A 19,905-nucleotide genomic window follows, 5' to 3' on the forward strand; every position below is an offset into this window, starting at 1 on the left:
AAAACAAGCAAAGCTTACCATAAGCTTGTCTGACCCACAGTCTGCCGCCACATGCAGCCCAGGATGGTTTTGAATGTGGCCCAACACAAAATCGCAAACTTTTTAAAAACATGAATTTTACGTAATTTTATTTTAAGCTCGTCAGCTATCATTAGGTTAGTGCATTTTATGTGTGGCCCAAGACAGTTCTTCTTCCAGTGTAGACCAGGGAAGCCAAAAGGCTGCACACCCCTGGTTTAACACCATCACACACCTTTCAGCACAAAGAGCCACCAGTGCAGCCTTACTACAGCAGGGCTGCAGCAGAGATCGGGAAATACAAGACTGGACAAGTGCCTTCTGAAATAAGTGTCTCATAGACGTTGTCCCATGGCCGGGCGCGGTGGCTCACGCCTGTAATCCCAGCACTTTGGGAGGCCGAGGTGGGTGGATCACCTGAGGTCAGGAGTTTGAGACCAGCCTGGCCAACCTGGTGAAACCCCGTCTCTACCAAAAATACAAAAATTACCTGGGTGTAGTGGTGGGCACCTGTAGTCCCAGCTACTCGGGAGGCTGAGGCAGGAGAATCGCTTAAACCCAGGAGGCAGAGGTTGCAGTGAGCTGAGATCACGCCACTGCACTCCAGCCTGGGTGACAGAGTGAGACTTTGTCTCAAAAAAAAAAAAAAAAAAAAAAAAAAGGTGTCCCGTATGTAGCTGCCTCCTCAGCTGAGCTCCTCATGGGACAAGGACCAGCGTGCCTGTATCCATCTGCTATGGTTTGAATGTTTGTCCTCTTGGAAACTCGTGTTGAAACCGAAGCCCCAGTGTGGTAGCATTGAGAGGTGGGGCCTTGAAGAAGTGTTGGGTCATGTGGGGTCAGCCCTCATGAATAGATTAATCCACTCATGGGTTAATGGATTCATGGGTCATCATAGGAACAGGACTGGTGGCTTTACAAGAAGAGGGAGAGAGGTCTGATCTAGGACACTCAGCCCCCTCACCATGCGATGCCCTGAGCCCCCTGAAGACTCTGGAGTCCCCACCAGCAAGAAGGGCCTCACCAGATGCAGCCCCTCCACCTTGAACTTCTCGGTCTCCATAACTGTAGGAAATAAATGGTTTTCTTTATAAATTACTCAGTTTCAGGTATTCTGTTACAAGCAACAGAAAACAGACTGAGACAATGTCCTTGTCATAGGACACAAAGCCGGGAGCATAGAACGCATCCAAGCAACGTCCGCTGAATGAAGAAAAGACTGAACAGCGTGCCCTCCTCTCAGTCACAGGAAGGCTTCTTTTTGTGTAAAAAATGAAGTTCTAATGAATTATATATTTATACTGTCAAATAGGAATAATAAAAGTACATGCCACGTAAAGTTGGCACAAGGATTAAATGAGTTACTACACGTGAAAACACTAATAATATGCGAAGCGTATGAAACACGAGGGCGCTCCGGTAAAACAAAGAAAGAAAACCATCATTTACATACTGCTCTGTCAAAGTGGACAAGAAATAGAAGGCACTGCAGCTACCAAGCAACCCAGTGACACCACCCCAGAAACTGTCATTTTGTTTCTATTTCTTTTTTTGAGACAAAGTCCCGCTCTGTTGCCCAGGCTACAGGGCAGTGGTGCAGTCAATCATGGCTCACTGCAGCCTCAACCGCCCAGGCTCAAGCAATCCTCTCGCCTCAGCCTCCCGAGTAGCTGTGACTACAGGCACGTGCCAGCACACCTGGCTACTTTTAAAATTTTTTATAGAGATAGGGTCTTGCTAAGTTACCTAGGCTGGTCTCGAGCTCCTGGGCCCAAGTAATCCCTGCACCTTGGCGTCCCAAAGTGATGGGATTACAGGTGTGAGCCACCGTGCCTGGCCTGTCATTTTGATTAGCTAGATGCTACCATTGGCTGTGGAATATGCTAAGTAAATAGGAAGAGAAAGCGTTGAAGTCAGTTGGTCAACCACAAACAGGGCTCAATGGCAATTCAAAGAATTACCAGTTTATCAGTAAGATCTGGTTAAGTAAGTTAAAGCCTAATTTCCTAGAGGTTTAGTTTGGTGCTATGCACTGGATGGTGATAAACACTCAGACTTTCACTAAACTTTCAGAAGTATTTGTGCAGAAGTACCCCAGCCTTCAAAATACCTGCCCCCTTTTTTTTTTTTGAGATGGCATCTCAGTCTGTCCCCAGGCTAGAGTGTAGTGGTGTGATCTTGGCTCACTGCAACCTCTGCTTCCTGGGTTCAAATGATTCTCCTGCCTCAGCCTCCCGAGTAGCTGAGATTACAGGCGCCTGCCACCATGCCTAGCTAATTTTTTGTATTTTAGTAGAAATGGGGTTTCACCATGTTGGCCAGGATGGTCTTGATCTCCTGACCTCGTGATCTACCTGCCTTGGTCTCCCAAAGTGCTGGGATTACAGGCACGAGCCACCGCACTCGGCCAGCATTTTTTTTTTTTGAGACAGAGTCTCACTCTGTCCCCTAGGATAGAGTGCAGTGATGCCATCTCAGCTCACTGCAACCTCTGCCTCCCAGTTTCAAGTGATTGCCTGCCTCAGCCTCCTGAGCAGCTCGGATTACAGGCACCCACCACCACGCACAGCTAAGTTTTTGTATTTTTAGTAGAGACAAGGTTTCGCCATGTTGGCCAGGCTGGTCCCCAAACTCCCGACCTCAGGTGATCCACCCACCGCGGCCTCCCAAAGTGCTGGGATTACAGGCATGAGCCGCCGTGCCCAGCCTGAAGCTTTTTTATAAATCCTCTCGAGACATCTGTAACAACTTACCTGGGTCAGAAGAGCGGAGAAGAATGGACTCTTTCTCCAGCAGCCAGGCAGGTAATCCCCCCTAGGTCAGGGAAAACAAGCAATTATAGTGTCCATTCCATGAAGGGAGATCAGAGGAGAGAGAAATTACTATTAGCAGTTATGGAAAAGAATAAAGGCTTCAAGGGACAAGGGTATTTGAACTGGGCTTTTTGGTTTATAATTTGCAGGGAAATTGGAAATTGGAATACAGTACAATTAAGATCACTCTGCAGGAATGCAATGTTCTGAGGACCAAAGCCCTTATAAAGAATGTTCCTTTTAATTTTACAACTACCCTGTGAGGTCGACAGAGAAGACACCATGCTTCTTTTTTCTTTTTGAGATGGAGTCTCACTCTGTCACCCAGGCTGGAGTGCAGTGGTGCGACCTAGGCTCACTGCAAGCTCCGCCTCCCGGGTTCAAGCAATGCTCCTGCCTCAGCCTCTTGAGTAGCTGGGACTACAGGTGCACGTCACCACGCCCAGCTAATTTTTGTGCTTTTAGTAGAGAAGGGGTTTCACCATGCTGGCCAGGATGGGCTCGATCTCTTGACCTTGTGATCCACCCGCCTTGGCCTCCCAAAGGGCTGGGATTACAGGTGTGAGCCACTGCACCCGGCCTATCAACTGCTTCTTACAGATGAGCAAACTGAGTTATGTGAGTGGCCACCAAGAGGACAGCCCGTGTCCTGACCCTGGCCTGCTTCTCTGTTTCTCTCTACCTGGGCACCTTGCCAAGGTAAAAGTCACCGGTGCTGGGTACAGTCCCAGGCTCTATGCCATCTGGAATGCGGTTTTGCTTTCATTCCCTTTGCCCCAGAGCTGCTGCCTGCCAGCTCCGACACAGCAGGCCGTCAGAACCCAGACCAGCCTCACTCACCATTTCCCACTCTGCACAGATGTAGGGGCCGGGTCTCAGGATAACCAGCAGTCCCAGCTCATGAGCCAGCCGAAGAAAATATTCCACATCATGCTCCTCAGAAAATTGGTACTGTCCTGGGTAGGGCTCATGAAAGTTCCAGGGCACATACCTGCCAAGACACACACAGCCCCTTCTGGGATACTTGGCAGAGACGAGAAGAAGGAAGGGTGGGGAAGGGGCCTCTTGAGGCTAACGCGTGGATAAGAGGGAGAAGGAGCTCTGGAAGAAAAATTATCCAAGGCTGGGCACAGTGGCTCAGGCCTCTAATCCCAGCACTCTGGGAAGCCACGGTGGGCGGATGGCTTGAGCCCAAGAGTTCAACACGAGCCTGGGCAACATGGTGAAACCCTGTCGCTACAAAAAACACAAAAAATTAGCTAGGATGCATGCCTGTGGTCCCAGCTGCTCTGGAGGCTTGAGGTGGAGGTTTGCTTAAGCTGCGGAGGTTGAAGCTGCAGTAAGCTGTGACTGCACCACTGCACTCCAGACTGGATGACAGAGTAAGACCCTGTGTCAAAATAAAGAAAAGAAGAATTATCCAGAATTTGAACATAAGGCAAAAGGGCGACTGCATTTCCTTTCCACGTTATAATGGGGGACGGCCCAATGGGCCCACTGAGGCTCCTTTCATTCTCCAGGGGAAGTATTTCGTTTGACTTAGTATTTACTATTGATTAAGGGAAAAACTTTGAAGTTACAGATTAATTTGTAGATTACTGCCTGGGAGAGAAACAAATGATTATTGTCATACAGAGAAGACAACTCCAAAGGTTACTCTCTCATTCACTGCCCTTTATGATATTAACCAGCTTGATCTCTAAAGATAACTTTATTTGAACACGCCTTTCTTGACTGACTATAAACCTCCCTTCCTCAAATTCTCCTTTGAATTAGCTTTATCATCTGGCTAGTTTTCTCGGTAATGAGTTAAATAAATTTTTAAAAACTTTTATTTTGGGTTCAAAGGGACACCTGCAGGTTTGTTATATAGGTAAATGCATGTCATGGGGGTTTGGGGTACCGATATTTTGTCACTGCCTAGTACATGATATGTATATTCACCTCCTCCCACCTTCCACCCTCAAGTAAGCCCTGTTGTCTGTTGCTCCCTTCTTTGTGTCCATATATACACGATGTTTAGCTCTCACTTGTAAGTGAGAACATGGGGTATTTGGTTTTCTGTCCCTGTGTTAGTTTGCTCAGGATAATGGCCTCTAGCTACATCCAGGTTGCTGCAAAGGACATGAGACATGATCTCATTCTTTTTGATGGCTGTGTAGTATTCCACGGTGTATATGCACTACATTTTCTTTATCCAGTTAAATAAATTTCTGACATATGTCCGTTGTATATTTGTTTGTAAGTCATGTGTTCAGCTTTTTATGATTACATTTTGCATGAATAATTGAACTGAGGTGCTCTGTGGAAGAGGAAAGGACTAAAAAATCCAGATCTCCTACATAAATTTCTAAACTGTCTGTAGAACCATAAACTCATAGGACATATAGACCGTCCTGTTTGGCAGCCTCTTGGGAGCGGCCTTGTTATGAATTTTCACAGCAGCTCCCCAAGCTAATCAAATTTGGTGGGAACACTTTCAAAAAGCAACAACAACAACCGAAAACCCCAGAATTAGATGAACACCAATTCTTATTATTTAAAAATCACAGCCGGGCACAGTAGCTCACTTCTGTAATCCCTGCACTCTGGGAGGCCAAAGCACTAGGATCACTTGAGGCCAGGAGTTGAAAACTACCACGGCAAACACAGTGAGACCTCGTCTCTAAAAAAAAAAAAAAAAAATCAGCTGGTGTGGGAGCAGTGCCTGTAATCCCAACTACTCAGGAGGCTGAGGTGCGAGGATCACTTGAGCCCACTTTAAGATTTTGACTCTAAAAAAATTGTTTTAATAAGTAAAAATAAAAATTATATATGCCTATGTAAGGCTTAGGAAAAATAAGAATATCTTGCTAAAAAGTGGTAAGAGACATACTTCTGAAGAAATCATTTTTAGTAAGTGTAGGAAAAACTCCAACCTCTACATCCACTGACAGAAGGTTTTGTCAGGAATCATGTGGCAGGAGGTAAAATGACGAAACCTTCTACTTGCTCCTCTGTCTACCCACAGACAGCACAGGATACAGAGTCTGACGTAACGGCATCCATTACCATCACAACGCTCTCTTTGAAGGCCCTGGGCTGTGTGATTTTGTGTGTGTGATCCCATGATTTCAGGGTTCCTTGGAACCGTCTTGGTCTTCCAGAAGTCAGTGTTAGAATTATAATTAACAGGTGAACTTGGGTTCACTCTGCTGGTGGCCTTTGAACCAGAATAATGAGTGAGTTCTCCCTCACTATCTATCTTAGGAATCTGCCTCTGGGTTTTCTCACTGCTTATCTGTGAAAAGTTATCAGCAATCCACATCAGCACTGCATCAGAGCAGCCAGCCATACCAACTTTCTTCCCAGTTAGTTACTTTACAACAGCAGAAGAGATGCAGAGAGATAGCTATTGGGGCAATTCTATACCCTGAAGTTATATAATTACCCCAACAAAGAAAACTGAATTTCAGAAATCTACCTAAGGACAAGGCTTATGCTGTTATTGGGGCTCGGAGGCACCTTGGCATGCTGAGTACTTTGAACTAAAGGAGACTGGAAGGCCTTAGGAGCAAATATCATTTCTCTGACCTTCTCCTGCTCTTCTGTCTCCCACCCCTCCTCCTCCCCTGAAGCAAGTCTAACCAGAGTTCCTCTTCCCCAATATGGGTCATAGAAATTAGAAGCCCTCTCCCTCAAGGCAAGCCATAAAACCTAGAAAGGTCACCTCTCCCTTCTCCCTCCTTGACCCTCATTGCAGAAGGGTTCTGCTCCATCCCCAGAAGGAAGGAATGCCACCCAGAGAGGTCGAGAAGAATCTGAAGAGGCAGGCCTTGTGGGTTCCCACTTCAGTCCACTACTCCTAAGTTACAACCTTTCATGGAATCTAAGTGTAAAAAGTTTTCCTTGGGTCTTCTGTTCTGAAGATTCCTACGTCAGGTAAAACTCTGATTCAGGCTGGGTACGGTGGCTCACACAAGCAATCCCAGCACTTTGGGAGGCTGAGGCAGGTGGATCACGAGGTCAGGTGATCGGGACCATCCTTGCTCACATGGTGAAACCCCGTCTCTACTAAAAATACAAAATAGTTAGTCTGGCATGGTGGCAGGCCCCTGTGGTCCCAGCTACTCAGGAGGTTGAGGCAGGAGAATCACTTGAACCCAGGAGGCGGAAATTGCAGTGAGCCGAGATTGCGCAGCTGCACTCCAGCCTGGGCAACAGAGCGAGACTCCATCTCAAAAACAAACAACAAAAAACCACAAAACTTTGATGCGATAGATCTGCTATGCTTTTCTCCTGTGAACCTATCTTTTTCTATGACTACAGCCGTCCCTTATGCTACAGCTGCCTGCACACCTTCCCTTCCCTTCAAATACCAGCTGCACCTCTGACCGAAGACAGGGCCTGGGGCAAATTTCAGTTTCATCGGCTATAAATGGGAACAATGACAACTCTCTCAAAGAAATGGAATCACTAGTGTAAAGGGCCCTATATCTGGCAAGTGCTCAATCACTGTTACTTCTGTTTGCTTCCCCCATCCTTTGCCTTTGTAAGCGGTTTATTTAATGATTTCTGACAATAAAAGACTGGAAGAGTAGTTAATGATCTGAAGAACGGCCACTCCAGCTCAAGACAATCCCCTCCCACAACATCGCACTGGACTATTCCCCATTTCTGAGCAATAAAATAGCCACCCTGAGGAATACGGTTGTATCCTCTCTCCAGAGTGGGTGTTCAGGCCCAGGTGAGAGCCACGTGCCCTCCTGCTTACGTCTGGATGGTGTTCAGACCGGCCATCTTCATCTTCAGCAGCCGGTCCTTCCAGTAGAAGCGGGGCACGCGGGAGTAGTGAATGCTTCCTGAGACGTAGCGAAACGGCTGGCCGTCCTTGAGGAAGCGGTCCTGGCTATAGTCCACCTCAAATATCCTCTGGCTGGCATTCTACAGAGCAAGGATGGGGTCACATGAGAACTTCCACCTCCTGCATTTTCGAAGCAGATCCTTTGACAGTGGCAAGTGACTCTCTGCCTCTTTCATTTGTATAACGCGCTGATGGAATTAATGCTTATTTACTGAGCTATCATACAAACCACTGCTAAGTCAGGCCCACCAGGGGTACTCAGGTAAGAGGAATCATCGAAGAGGACCCACATGCAGGATTCCATAAGGCTTGGCTTCTCGAGGCCAGGACTGAGCCTATGATCAGTGGCCGAGATGATATTCCACCGGGCTGTTCATAGGGCTCAGAAACATCACACATACACCCTTGTGACTGTGACCTGCCTGAATACTGGATGCACCACAATAGTAATGTCACTGGGATAACCAAAACCCATTCAGAAAATCCTAAGTGTAACATACAGGGCAAAAAGCGATGGATTAAAACTCCAGCGCCCCAATGCCCCATCCTGGGTGTTGCTCTGAATCCTAGAGTGACCTGGGCAAGTCCCGTCTCTAACCCTACCACTCTTCAGCCATAACTATCCAGGGTATTGGACTAAAGGAATTTTAAGGCAATATTTTTCCAATTGTGGACTGTAACCTGATTTATGAGTAATAAACTCATTTTTGGTGGCAATAAGCACCTTGTAAAAATGAAAGAACTGTCTGGGCATGATGGTTCATGCCTGTAATCTTGGCACTTTGGGAGGCCGAGGCAGGTGATCACCTGAGGTCAGGCATTCAAGATCAGCCTGGCCAAGATGGTGAAACCTCGTATCTATCAAAAAATACAAAAATTAGCCGGGCATGGTGGTGCATGCCTTTGTAATCCCAGCTATGCAGGAGGCTAAGGCACGAGAATCCCCTGCACCTGGGAAGCGGAGCTTGCAGTGAGCTGAGATCATGCCACTGCACTCCAGCCTGGGCGACAGAGCAAGGCTCTGTCTCAAATAAATAAATAAATAATAAAAATGAAAGAATGGTAGGCACAGTTGCTTATGACTGTAATCCTAGCACTTTGGGGGGCCAAGACTGGAGGATCGCTTGAGCTAAGGAGTTCAAGACCAGCCTAGGCAACACAGCAAGGCCTCATCTCCACACACACACACACAAATCAGGCATGGTGGCACACGCCTATGGTCCCAGCTACTCGGGAGGCTGAGGTGGGAGGATTGTTTGGGCCCAGGAGGTTGAGACTGCAATGAACCACGTTGATGCCACTGCACTGCAGCCTGGGCGACACAGCAAGATACTGTCTCAAAAAAACAAACAAACAAAAAAGGCAAGAAAGAAAATAGAGTATATTACACATAGTAAAGTATTACTTTATAAACATTTTGTTATATATACATGTGTAGAACTGTATATGTATGCATGTATATTTGGTTGCAATGTAAGATTTATTTCTATCAAGCAAAAATTTAAGAAACACTGTTTTGGGGTCACTTCAGGAGCTAAAATGCTAAGATTTTGAAAGGAAAGACTTCAATGGGTGGTGGGGGTGGGGGTTCAGCTGTTAAGCCGAGAGGAACACTGCCCTCTGGTGGACAAGGCAGCAACAGGCCACAGGTGCCAAAAGAACCAGGGTTTTAAGAAACCATCTGATTAGTGCTGTTATGGGTCAGATTCCTTGTGCATCTTTAGGCTTTCAAAGGTCACAATCTAGCTTTAGTCACAGTAGCATCATAATCCATGGTGGCTTTGAAGCTATATTTGGAAGCAATTGTGGCAACATGAGTCCTATAACACATGCCTGAAGTCCAACTGGGGAGTTGAAGTTAAACAGCTCAGAGAAACATTCATAGAGGCAAATGGAGAGCTTTACTGTATGTGAATTACAGCTCAATAAAGCTAAATAAACACAAATAACTAAGAATCATTTTTGAAAAAGGGCAAATATCAATTTAACATCACACCTTCTAGTAAATAAGGCTTTAACTTCCGTTCAAAGCAAAAGTCTCCTAAACTCACAAAAATATAAAAATTATTATTATTTTTACAGAGTCTTGCTCTGTCGCCCAGGCTGGAGTGCAATGGTATGATCTCGGCTCACTGCAACCTCCGCCTCCCAGGTTCAAGCGATTCTCCTGCCTCAGCCTCCCAAGTAGCTGGGATTAGAGGCACCCACCACCATGCCCAGCTAAATTTTTGTTTTAAGAGAGGCGGGGTTTCACCGTGTTGGCCAGGCTGGTCTCAAACTTCTGACCTCAGGTGATCCACCCACCTTAGCCTCCCAAAGTGCTGGGATTACAGGTGTGAGCCACCACGCCCAGCCTAAAAATGATTTCTTACAGCGGGTGCCTCCATGGATGCTCTTGAAAACATTCTCATAGTATGTACATGACTAAGTGTCAAATAAGGGCTCTTCACAAGTTTCCTAAGTTCAAAGGTGGCCCATGAGGTGGGAACATTCATTAGACAGGTAGGAAGCCAAGCAACGTCTGGCAGAGTTGGAAAAAGGGTAAAGCTGTTTGAAATCCGCTTGTCTAAGTCAGAGTTCAGAGGAGCAGGAGATAAGGCCGGAAAGAAATGATGGTGGCAGACAAGGGAATCTGGCCTTTGTCCCACACACGTCCCCTATCCTCCAATGACCTCAAAGTCCAGTCTAAATATCTCCCCTCCATCCATCCACAAATATAATATTACCAAGCGCCTATTATGTGCTGAGTAATCACAGACAAGAACCACACAGATGTGGCCACAACCCATATGAAGCTTCCCTCTAACCTGGAAGAAACCCAAGGGTTAATACAGGGAGGTCGAGGCAGTCAAGTGAGGGTTAGAGCAGAATGCTGCAACAGAAGTACATGGAATGGAACCCAGGCATGGTAGAGTTGCGGGGAGGGGCAAGGGCAAGTTTCTCAAAGGAAGAAACACCCCAAACTGTGTTTCTCCATTTTGGCTGCCCAGTAAAATCACCTGTGCAAGCTTTTAAAAATAGTAAAGCTGGCCAGGCGCGGTGGCTCACGCCTGTAATCCCAGCACTTTGGGAGGCTGAGACAGGCAGATCATGAGGTCAAGAGATCGAGATCATCCTGGCCAACATGGTGAAACCCCATCGCTACTAAAAATACAAAAATTATCTGGGAGTGGTGGCATGCGCCTGTAGTCCCAGCTACTCGGGAGGCAGAGGTGGCAGTGAGCCAAGACCCGGCCACTGTACTCCAGCCTGGCAACAGAGCAAGACTCCATCTCAAAAGAAAAAAAGAAAAAAAAAAAGCAAAGTTGAGCCTCAACCCCAGACATTCAGGGGTTTAATTGGTCTTGGGAGGAACCCCGACATCGGAATTTCTTAAATCTGCCCACATGATGTAATGCGGAGCCAAGGTTGAAGAGAAGTTAGCCATGGGGGGAAGTGACACAAAGAAAGAAAACTGTGTGCGGGAGGACTGGGAGAAGGAGGCCAAGACTACAGGCCAGGAGCCACGGAGCCTCAGTACAGATTAAACACGGCACTTGCGGAGGCAGAGGAGGAGGCCAGAGCCAGAGCGAATGAGCCCTGAAGTCCAGGTTCAAGGGCATGGACTTTATGCTGAGAGCAGTGGAGGACAACTGAAAGGAAAGACCAATCGGACCAGACACGTGTTTCCAGATGCTTGGCTTTTTCCTGAATGGGCAAAAAAGGCAGAAGAGATGTGTCTGTGGCCCATGGTGGTGACAATGATGTGGGCAGGCGGCAGGAGGAGGAAATTCCAGGACGGTGGCCAGTTAGATTGTCAGACACAGGCGCGAACCTGAAGAGCCTCCCACTGTACTTGGGGAGAAATTCGAGTGTCAAACTGAGAGAGAGGAGAGTGAGCATTGAGTGAGAGACTTAAGAGATATAACAATCAAAAAAATACGACTACGTTTATATTAACACCTATCCATTCACTGTAATATACAGGGGAGAAAATTCATTGGTCACCTTTGGAGATTGCTAGAGTACCAGCTCATTACTCTTGAAAAGTGATAAATACAGAGAAAGAGCCCTCACATAAAAAATGCATTTCAGGGTTACCAAAACACTGACGATGGAAAATCCTCCACTGGATCCCAGTTAATTAAATACAGAAGGGCCCAGGCACGATGGCTCATGCCTGTAATCCCAGCAATTTGGGAGGCCAACACAGGAGAACTGCTCGAGTCTAGGAGTTCAAGACCAGCCTGGGCAACATGGCGAGACACTGTCTCTACAAAAAAATGAACAAAATGAGTGTCTCCCTCATCCATCGTGCTGCCTCCTTCTCTCACACCCGGCGCTGTTTGTGTGCTCATTCAGTGCAGATGTGGTACTTCTTTTGTGAAGCGGCAGCTGAGACTCCATCACTTGCCATGGTGGACAAAAAGCCCAAGGAAGGAATCAAGACTGAGAATCATGATTATATTACTTTGAAGGTGTCGGGGCAGGAGGGTTCTGTGGTGCAGCAGTTTAAGATTAAGAGGCAAACATCACTTAGTAAACTAACGAAAGCCTACTGTGAACGATAGGGATGGTCAATGAGACAGATCAGATTCCCATTTGACAGGCAACCAACCAATGAAAGAGACACGCCTGCTCCACTGGGCATGGAGGATGAAGATACATCGATGTGTTCCAACAGCAGACAGGCGGAGTCTGCTGAAAAGGGAACCTGCTTCTCCACTCCAGGACTCTGTTCTTTACAGACCAAGATTACAGTCTCAACGAGAACACTGCAATTTGGTTCCACCACATGCTGACTACTGCAGTATAGTTTATTCTTCCGTTCTCTGCTTCCCTATTCCTTTATTGTACATAAAGTAGTAACTTGTATATGTGCGCAAGTATATTGCCTTTTTTTCTTTTTAACTAAACAGCCAATGGTATGTTTTGATTGACATCAAGTGGAGGTGGGATGGGGAAGAATACTGATTCTGTGAAAAGACCCCCTTTTCTTCATTAGTGGCATGCTCATTCAGCTCTTTATATTTTGGTAAATAATTCTGCTGTTTTAACAACAACAACAAAAACACGAAAATCCTTGCATACCTTGTTCAATTGCAGAATGTTAATGTTTTCATTTATTGTTGCAAAACCAAGGACAATTTTATAACTTTTTTGTACATAGCTGGTACATGGAGAGCAATTTGTCTTTAAGTAGGGATAAATTACTCTAAAAAAAAAAATGAAACCTAGTTTTTCCTTCAAGTCAAGCATCCTATTGTTTCAACTTCTTGTTTAAAATAAATGAACAAACAAAATTAGCCAGGTGTGGTGGCAGGCACCTGTAGCCTTAGCTACTCAGGAGACTGAGGTGGGACGATTACTTGAGCCCAGGAGGTCAAGGCTGCAGTGAGCTGTGACGGTGCCCCTGCACTCCAGCCTAGGTGACAGGGAGAGACCCCGTCTCAATAACAAATGCAGAAGGAATAAAAGCATCTGAAAATCACCTCTCCCAACACTTAGTGAAATGGATTTAAGCTAGGATCATCAATAGATGCCAAAACCATGAGAAACACTGATGGAAATTGTGTGAAGGACTGGGCATATTTTTTGTGCTCCATTTCAGCCTCAATAAAAGTAGAACACCCAGACATTAGGTCTCTCATGCTATGATTTAACGCGAAGTACAGTCTCACCTAGAAAGCGGTCCTCATTATTTCATCAAAATTGCAACTGAACCTGAATCTAACAATACCATAAAGAAGCAATAAGCTAAATCCAAAATGTGGGACATTTTAAATGATTCAATTGTTCCAACAAATCAATGGTATTAAAAGAAATGGGACTATTATTTGAAAATGAAAGAGAACTTCAGAGAAATAATGACCTAATGATTGTATCAGCTCATTATATGTGATATGTGTAATATGATATGATATGATATTCATTAGGTCAGTGTGAACCTGGTTTAGATCCTAATTCTTTTATTTTTATTACTTTTTATTATAATTTTCTTTGATACAGGGTCTTGCTCTGTCACCCAGGCTGGAGTGCAAGGGCTCAATCATATCTCACTGCAGTCTCGAACTCCTGGGCTCAAGCGATTCTCCTGCCTCAGCAAACGACAGCGCGCGCGTGCGCACGTGCACACACACACACACACACACACACACACATATATGATGGACTACTACTCAGCAATAGAGAAGAACAAACTACTGGTATTTGTAATAATATAGATAAATCTCAAAAATGTTGAGGGAATGCAGCCTTACACAATAGGGTTCATACTCCATGAACCTGTTTATATGAAGTCCTGGGAAAGGCAAATCTAATCTATGGTAGGAGAAAAAAATCAGAATAGTTAACTCTGGGACAATGGAGGCAGGTATAGCCTCAGAAGGGACAGAGGGAACTTTCGGGGGTGATGGTAATGTTCTATAGCTGGATAAGGGCTTTGGATTATGCAGGTATAGGCATTTGTTAAAACTCATCAGATGGTACATTTAAGATACCTGCATTTCATTGCATGTAAATTTTACCTTGGGGGGGCAAAGGAGCTATTAACAAACATTGACCTCTAGTTAGTGATATGTCCACTGAAGTATTTATTTTAGCAAGAGCAGGGCACTGATATCTGCAACTTATTTTGAAATACGTCCAAATATGAATTGATAGACAGATGGATGGACTGATAGTATGTTGATGGTAGAATCTTTCGACTCTCTCTGAAAATTTTTCCTAGCAAAATGTTGACACAAATAAAAATGCAGGCTGATAAATTATGGTTCATATTGTATGTGTATTGCACATGCATATATGTTTGTATATATACAAAAATAGATGATCAAACATTATGCAGCTCTTGAGGGTACGCAGCCCTTGCCATTGTGAAATGATCTCCAATGGATAGAGGGTGAAAAGGGAAGGCAGAGAAGGAGAGTTTTTTGGTTGTGAGACAGGGTGTTGCTCTGTTGCTCAGGCTGGAGTGCAGCAGCATGAACATGGCTCATATCATAGGCTCACTGCAGCCTGGACCTCCTGGGCTCAAGTGATCCTCCCACCTCAGTCCCCAAGTAGCTGAGACCACAGGGGTGTGCCACCATGCTCAGCTAATAATTTTAAATTTTCTCTAGAGACAGGATCTCACTATGTTGCCTAGGCTGGTCTCCAACTGCTGGCCTCAAGCAATCCTCCTGCCTCAGGCTCCTAAAGTGCTGGGATTACAAGTGTGAGCCACCGTACCCAGCCTGAAAAGTGTTTTTTAAAACATGCCTACATCAGCTGTAGCTCTGTGAATGGTCTTGTGCAAGCTCCGTATGCTTTGTGCTGACTGTCTCAACTCACTCAGATCTCATGTCTTTTTGCCTTCCTGCCCCAACATTCAGGGAACGGGTTCAGCCCAGAAGTCCAGGAGCACCGGGGAATCCATGCCCCTGGGGTCAACCTTCAGCCAATGAAGGACAAAGAGGGTGGAGAACTGCATTCTCTGGTCTCTTAGGCAAATAATTCTGGAGACACTCTATGTACTTTTCAAGAGGTCTCAGAAGAATCATGTCCCAGTTCCCAGAATGGTAACCACGATACACATTCTGATCCAGGCTGTCCCTTCTTTTCACCTGGCCCTTGCTCCTGCTCTTGGATCACTCCTCAAACCACCTGCACCCAATGTCCTGCTTCTAGAGTGACCCAAAGTAAGACAATTGGTACCAGGAGTGGCCTCAACAGCAGATCATCAGGATGTGAATCTGCACCTCGATTTCTCATAAATGTCAAATAGCAACAAGAACCTATAGCTGGTGCTAAGCGGGGGTGGTAAAGCCTCAAAGACAAATACCAAGGCCCTCAACTTTGCGGGACCGGAAGGAGGCATGGAGAGAAGGGGAGCAGTCAGTACCTGCACTGGCTCCACCCGGGAGCTGGCAGAGGTGGGGTTACTGGTCACTGAAAGGAGTGTGAATTTGGAAGCTTTGAAGACAGTGACTGATTGATGGGCCCAGGTCCACCATCCACTCAGGATATTCTATGAATGTCAGAGGCTTCTGTGGCCATGTTTAAAGAGACTCACATCTCCAGCCAAAAAAGGAAGGCTCAAGACTTAATCATGGTGGTCACCGGGAATGGATCTTGAGGGGGAAAATCCGAGGCCGGATACAGGCAAGTCACTGGTAGGATGTCCTCTCCCATGACTCAGGAGTTATCCTATTGGTTAAAAGCACGTGAGCCCAGTTCCTATGCTGCTGGGAAGCTCCTTGGAACCGAGATATGGCGCTGGTCTACAGGAAAGGAGGTGAGGATGCCAGGACCCCCTTGGCATCCTGAGAAAGGTATGGAACGGCTCAAGAGAAAGGAATGTATTTTTACATTCCACCTTCCAAAAGGGTGACCAGAGACCCGCCACCTGGATCTATCCCCCAGGAGAGCCCGGAGAACTCTCCCTTTAGGACGGCAGGCACCGGTGAGAAGGCCCCTGGCATACTTGGGAAGCCCCCCGAGTGGGGTTATCCTCTGTAGGCAAGAATGACAGGGGATGCTGCCATGGCATGGGGCGCCCTAGTGATGCTGCGGATGATGAGGTTGTGGCATAACCAATGTGGAACCATTTAACCCTCAGAAGCAACAAGATACAATTACCACAAAGACCAGCAAGTCACAGTGGCAGCCAGGGCGTGCTGACCTGTGGACCAGGAGTGAGCTTAGGCAGTGGCTCATAAGCCACACATTTCTGTGGGGTGAGATGGCCAGGAAATCAGCAAGGGTACTGCTTGACATGTTTAAGAACTCGTGAGCAAAAGGTTGATGTCAACTGCATGGAAAAAGGAGATTTCTTCATCCAATTCCCAGCTTTGAGCCAGTTCTCCAACATATAGTCAACGAAATTTGACTGAAGGAAAGGTTGGGTGGATCCCCTTGAGAAAGGACCCTGCAATACCACCCCAAGTCCACACAATAAATATTCCTCCAACCCTGCCCAACAAGACTCAGGGTACCTGCAACCTAAGAAAAGGGGCACCCCCAAGCCACCACCTTCTGAGGACTGTTGGATAGTCTGAACTGACACGCTAGCACCAGGGAGCCTGAAATGCCATCTCTCTCCCTTATTACTCTTAGGGAGCCCAGGAATAAAGGGAGCCTCTGCCCCAGAGAGTCCAGCCAATCAGAGGAGCCATCACATGTTTAGTTCCCTGGCTGTCCAGCCAATCAGAGGAGCCATCACATGTTTAGTTCCCCGGCTGTCCAGCCAATCAGAGGAGCCATGGCAGGGTTATTTCCCTGGCAGTCCAGCCAATCAGAGGAGCCATGGCATGGTTATTTCCCTGGCTCTGAGTTCAAACTGGGACGGTTTTACGTAACGCCTGCAGAACCCTCACCGTGAGTGGGCGCCCTTATGGATCAAGCTGAAGCTCTGGAACTGCCCACTCCCCACTCCCACTCAACATATATCTGAGGCAAGACCACATCCTCTGCGAACTGTAGCTATCAGTGCCCCCTCTACAAAGACTTAAAGATCGTTTCCATCATGTTCATTCAAATTGCCCGTGAGCCTCTGCCAGAAGAAAACAGATCAGGGTACATGATGGTGGCCACTTAGTTAACTGAGCGGTAGCTCCAGCAGCAGCTACCACGTGGGTGTGGGATTACTGCTGGGACAGAACACCACAGCCTCTGATATTTGGTTTGCAATTAATGTTCTAATCTTTTCAAACCCTACTGATAAATATGATTGAAAACAGTTCGTGAGTGGGCGGGACAGCAGAATATTCTCTCTCTTGCCCCGGGCTGTGTCCACCACCCTGCTGTATCACGTGAGACCTGGACTGTCTGTACATTCATGGACGGCCATGGTCTGAGAGATGACCACCACCATGTTAGCTGAACCAGGAGGGCAGGGACAAGTCTCTGAAAGGAAAACGTAGAAAAGCCGCAGACGGGAATCAATGTGGACAGCTGCAGAAGCGGCATTCCTTAAAAGACAGCTCATCGCTGTTGACTGTCACAGCCAAGGTAAACAGGCACAGTCCACTTCAGGGACCCAAGGTGACCCCTCTCAAAAGTTACGGCCCTAAGAACATCCCAACTAAAGAGCCAGCTTCCTTTGAGCTTCCTGAACTGTGTCGCACCATTGAGAGAAGGCGATCAGAAAATGGAATAGGCCGGGTGCCGTGGCTCACCCCTGTAATCCCAGCACTATGGGAAGCCGACGCAGGTGGATCACCTGAGGTCAGGAGTTTGAGACCAGCCTGGCCAACATGGTGAAACCTCGTCTATACTACAAATATAAAAATTAGCTGGGTGTGGTGGCGCATGCCTGTAATCCCAGCTACTCAGAGGTCAAGGCAGGAGATTCCCTTGAACCTGGGAGGCGGAGGTTACAGTCCAGCCTAGGCAACAAGAGTGAAACTCCATCTCAAAAAAAAAAAAAAAAAAAAAGTGGGAATAGGAGGAAGAAAGGAGGAGGAAAAAGGAGAGAGAGAAAGAGAACACTGCCTTCAGAGTTTATTTCCCCCCAAATGCAAATAATGGAAGATTTCACCTGTGTGTAAATTCTATCCTTCTAAATGAATTGGCGCAGGAATGCAATACTGAAGAGACATACTTTTATTTCATACTTGCAGGAGTGTGGAAGCATCAGTATTTAGTGCACGAGGTCACAGAAAACTTATAAAAAGCAATTCTGAACACACCAAACTTCCTAACTTCTCAAGGCCCCCCGTTAATGCATCCAATACTGGAGGGAAAAAACCCAGGAGTGCAAACGAAACACCCTTGGACCAAATACATATCAGGAACCTAATACTGCACAATGTAATTTTTAAAAAAGTTATTCAGTTTAGATTATTTCTAAATAAGCATCTCTTTTAAAAAAAAAAAAAAACATTAAACATAACACAATATTGACATCATCAGGTAACATGAACATCTCCCAAGTTCCCTAATCCTCAGGACAAAAAATCATTATATTTGCATTACTTGTACACTTTCCTTGACTAAAGAAATCAAGGGAGCTCTGACATCACAGGTTATGGGTCATGCTGATTATGTGAAGATGAGCTGTCTTCAGTCCCTCACTATGACCCTACTCAGCCGATCTTAATCCCCAGCAGACACACACCCCTTTCAACTCACCCCAGAGACTCAAGGGCCTGGGGAATTCCTGACACGAGCTGTTCAGCTCCAGGATGGCAGAGGCCCAGTCCTCTCAGCCTGCAAGCACCCTGGGGCTGACGGAACACAGATAGAGGAAAGGGGAGAGGGAAGGGGCTGGAAAGGTATTTGCATACTGTGGGCTTTTCAGACCCCTCAGTTCATAGAACAAAAAGAAGGAGAAGAAATATTTCAGGTGAACTATGGGTCAAACTCTGATTACATCAGAGCTAAGAGCCTCCAAAACACCACATGTCATGGAAGCACCACTCCATCAGATAGGGTGAAGGAAAACAGGTGCAGGCAATGGTGATCACCTATGTGGCGACAGGAACCTGTGGACGATCGGCTCTAGCTTATGCATTCGATTTGCATTAACTTTACTTTTTCACGCCTGCCTTGTGCCAAAAACATTTTTGTTCAGCATTCCAAAAGACTGGATAAAAAAGGCAAATCGCAATGGAAGGGGAGAAGTGAGGACAGCTTTGCACAGATTCCCAATCCCCAAGGACTCTGGACATGTACAGATTTAAATGTGCCCCCTCATCTAGAGAAAAGGTAAATGTGTACTTTAAAAAAATAAAATTTAAAAATATTTAATTTCTTTAAAATTGAAAATAAACAGCCCTAACTTTCCATATCACAGTGACCACATTTGGCCTAAGGATAAAAATACAGCTTAAACTGCATTCAAGGAAAACACAAAAGCACACTACATTCAGTAGACTTCATCTTAATAACCATATTGACATTACTATCTTGATTCTATTACATAGGTAGTAGGATAACATAAATAAGTAACTACATTAGGTTACTAAGAACCAAAATTTTCAGTGTAAAAGAGAAATAGGCTGGGTGAGGTGGCTTGTGCCTGTAATCCCAGCACTTTGGGAGGCTGAGGCAGGTGGATGGCTTGAACCCAGAAGTTTAAGACCAGCCTGGGCAACAAAGTGGGACCACATCTCTATAAAAAATAAACAAAAGTCAGCTGGACATGGTGGCATACGCCTGTGGTCCCAACTCCTTGGAAGACTGAGGCGGGAGGACAGCCGGAGCCCAGGAGGTTAAGGCTGCAGTCAGTAGTGACGGAGCCACTGCAGACCAACCAGGGGACAGAGCAGG

General features: G+C 46.2%; 1 protein-coding gene and 1 pseudogene across 4 annotated transcripts in view; one reads left to right on the plus strand and one right to left on the minus strand.

Moving 5' to 3' along the window:
* GLB1 (galactosidase beta 1) overlaps positions 1-19,905 on the minus strand; it is a 95,560-nt gene that overhangs the window by 68,335 nt on the left and 7,320 nt on the right. For all 4 annotated transcript variants that reach the window (XR_004265549.1, XR_004265548.1, XM_032268844.1 and 1 more), the window contains exons 2-4: positions 7,585-7,754; positions 3,672-3,822; positions 2,772-2,832 (exon numbers count right to left, since the gene is read on the minus strand). Coding sequence is in view for 2 of the 4 variants with exons in the window: in XM_032268844.1 (XP_032124735.1) it covers positions 2,772-2,832; positions 3,672-3,822; positions 7,585-7,754 (382 nt within the window). In the remaining 2 variants the exon portion in view is untranslated. The remainder of the gene's footprint in view (positions 1-2,771; positions 2,833-3,671; positions 3,823-7,584; positions 7,755-19,905) is intronic.
* On the plus strand, positions 11,730-12,358 carry LOC116543379 (annotated as a pseudogene).

The sequence above is a fragment of the Sapajus apella genome, unplaced genomic scaffold, assembly GCF_009761245.1.
Source record: "Sapajus apella isolate SASKATOON/1434 unplaced genomic scaffold, GSC_monkey_1.0 scaffold4, whole genome shotgun sequence".
NCBI classification, from domain to species: Eukaryota; Metazoa; Chordata; class Mammalia; order Primates; family Cebidae; genus Sapajus; species Sapajus apella.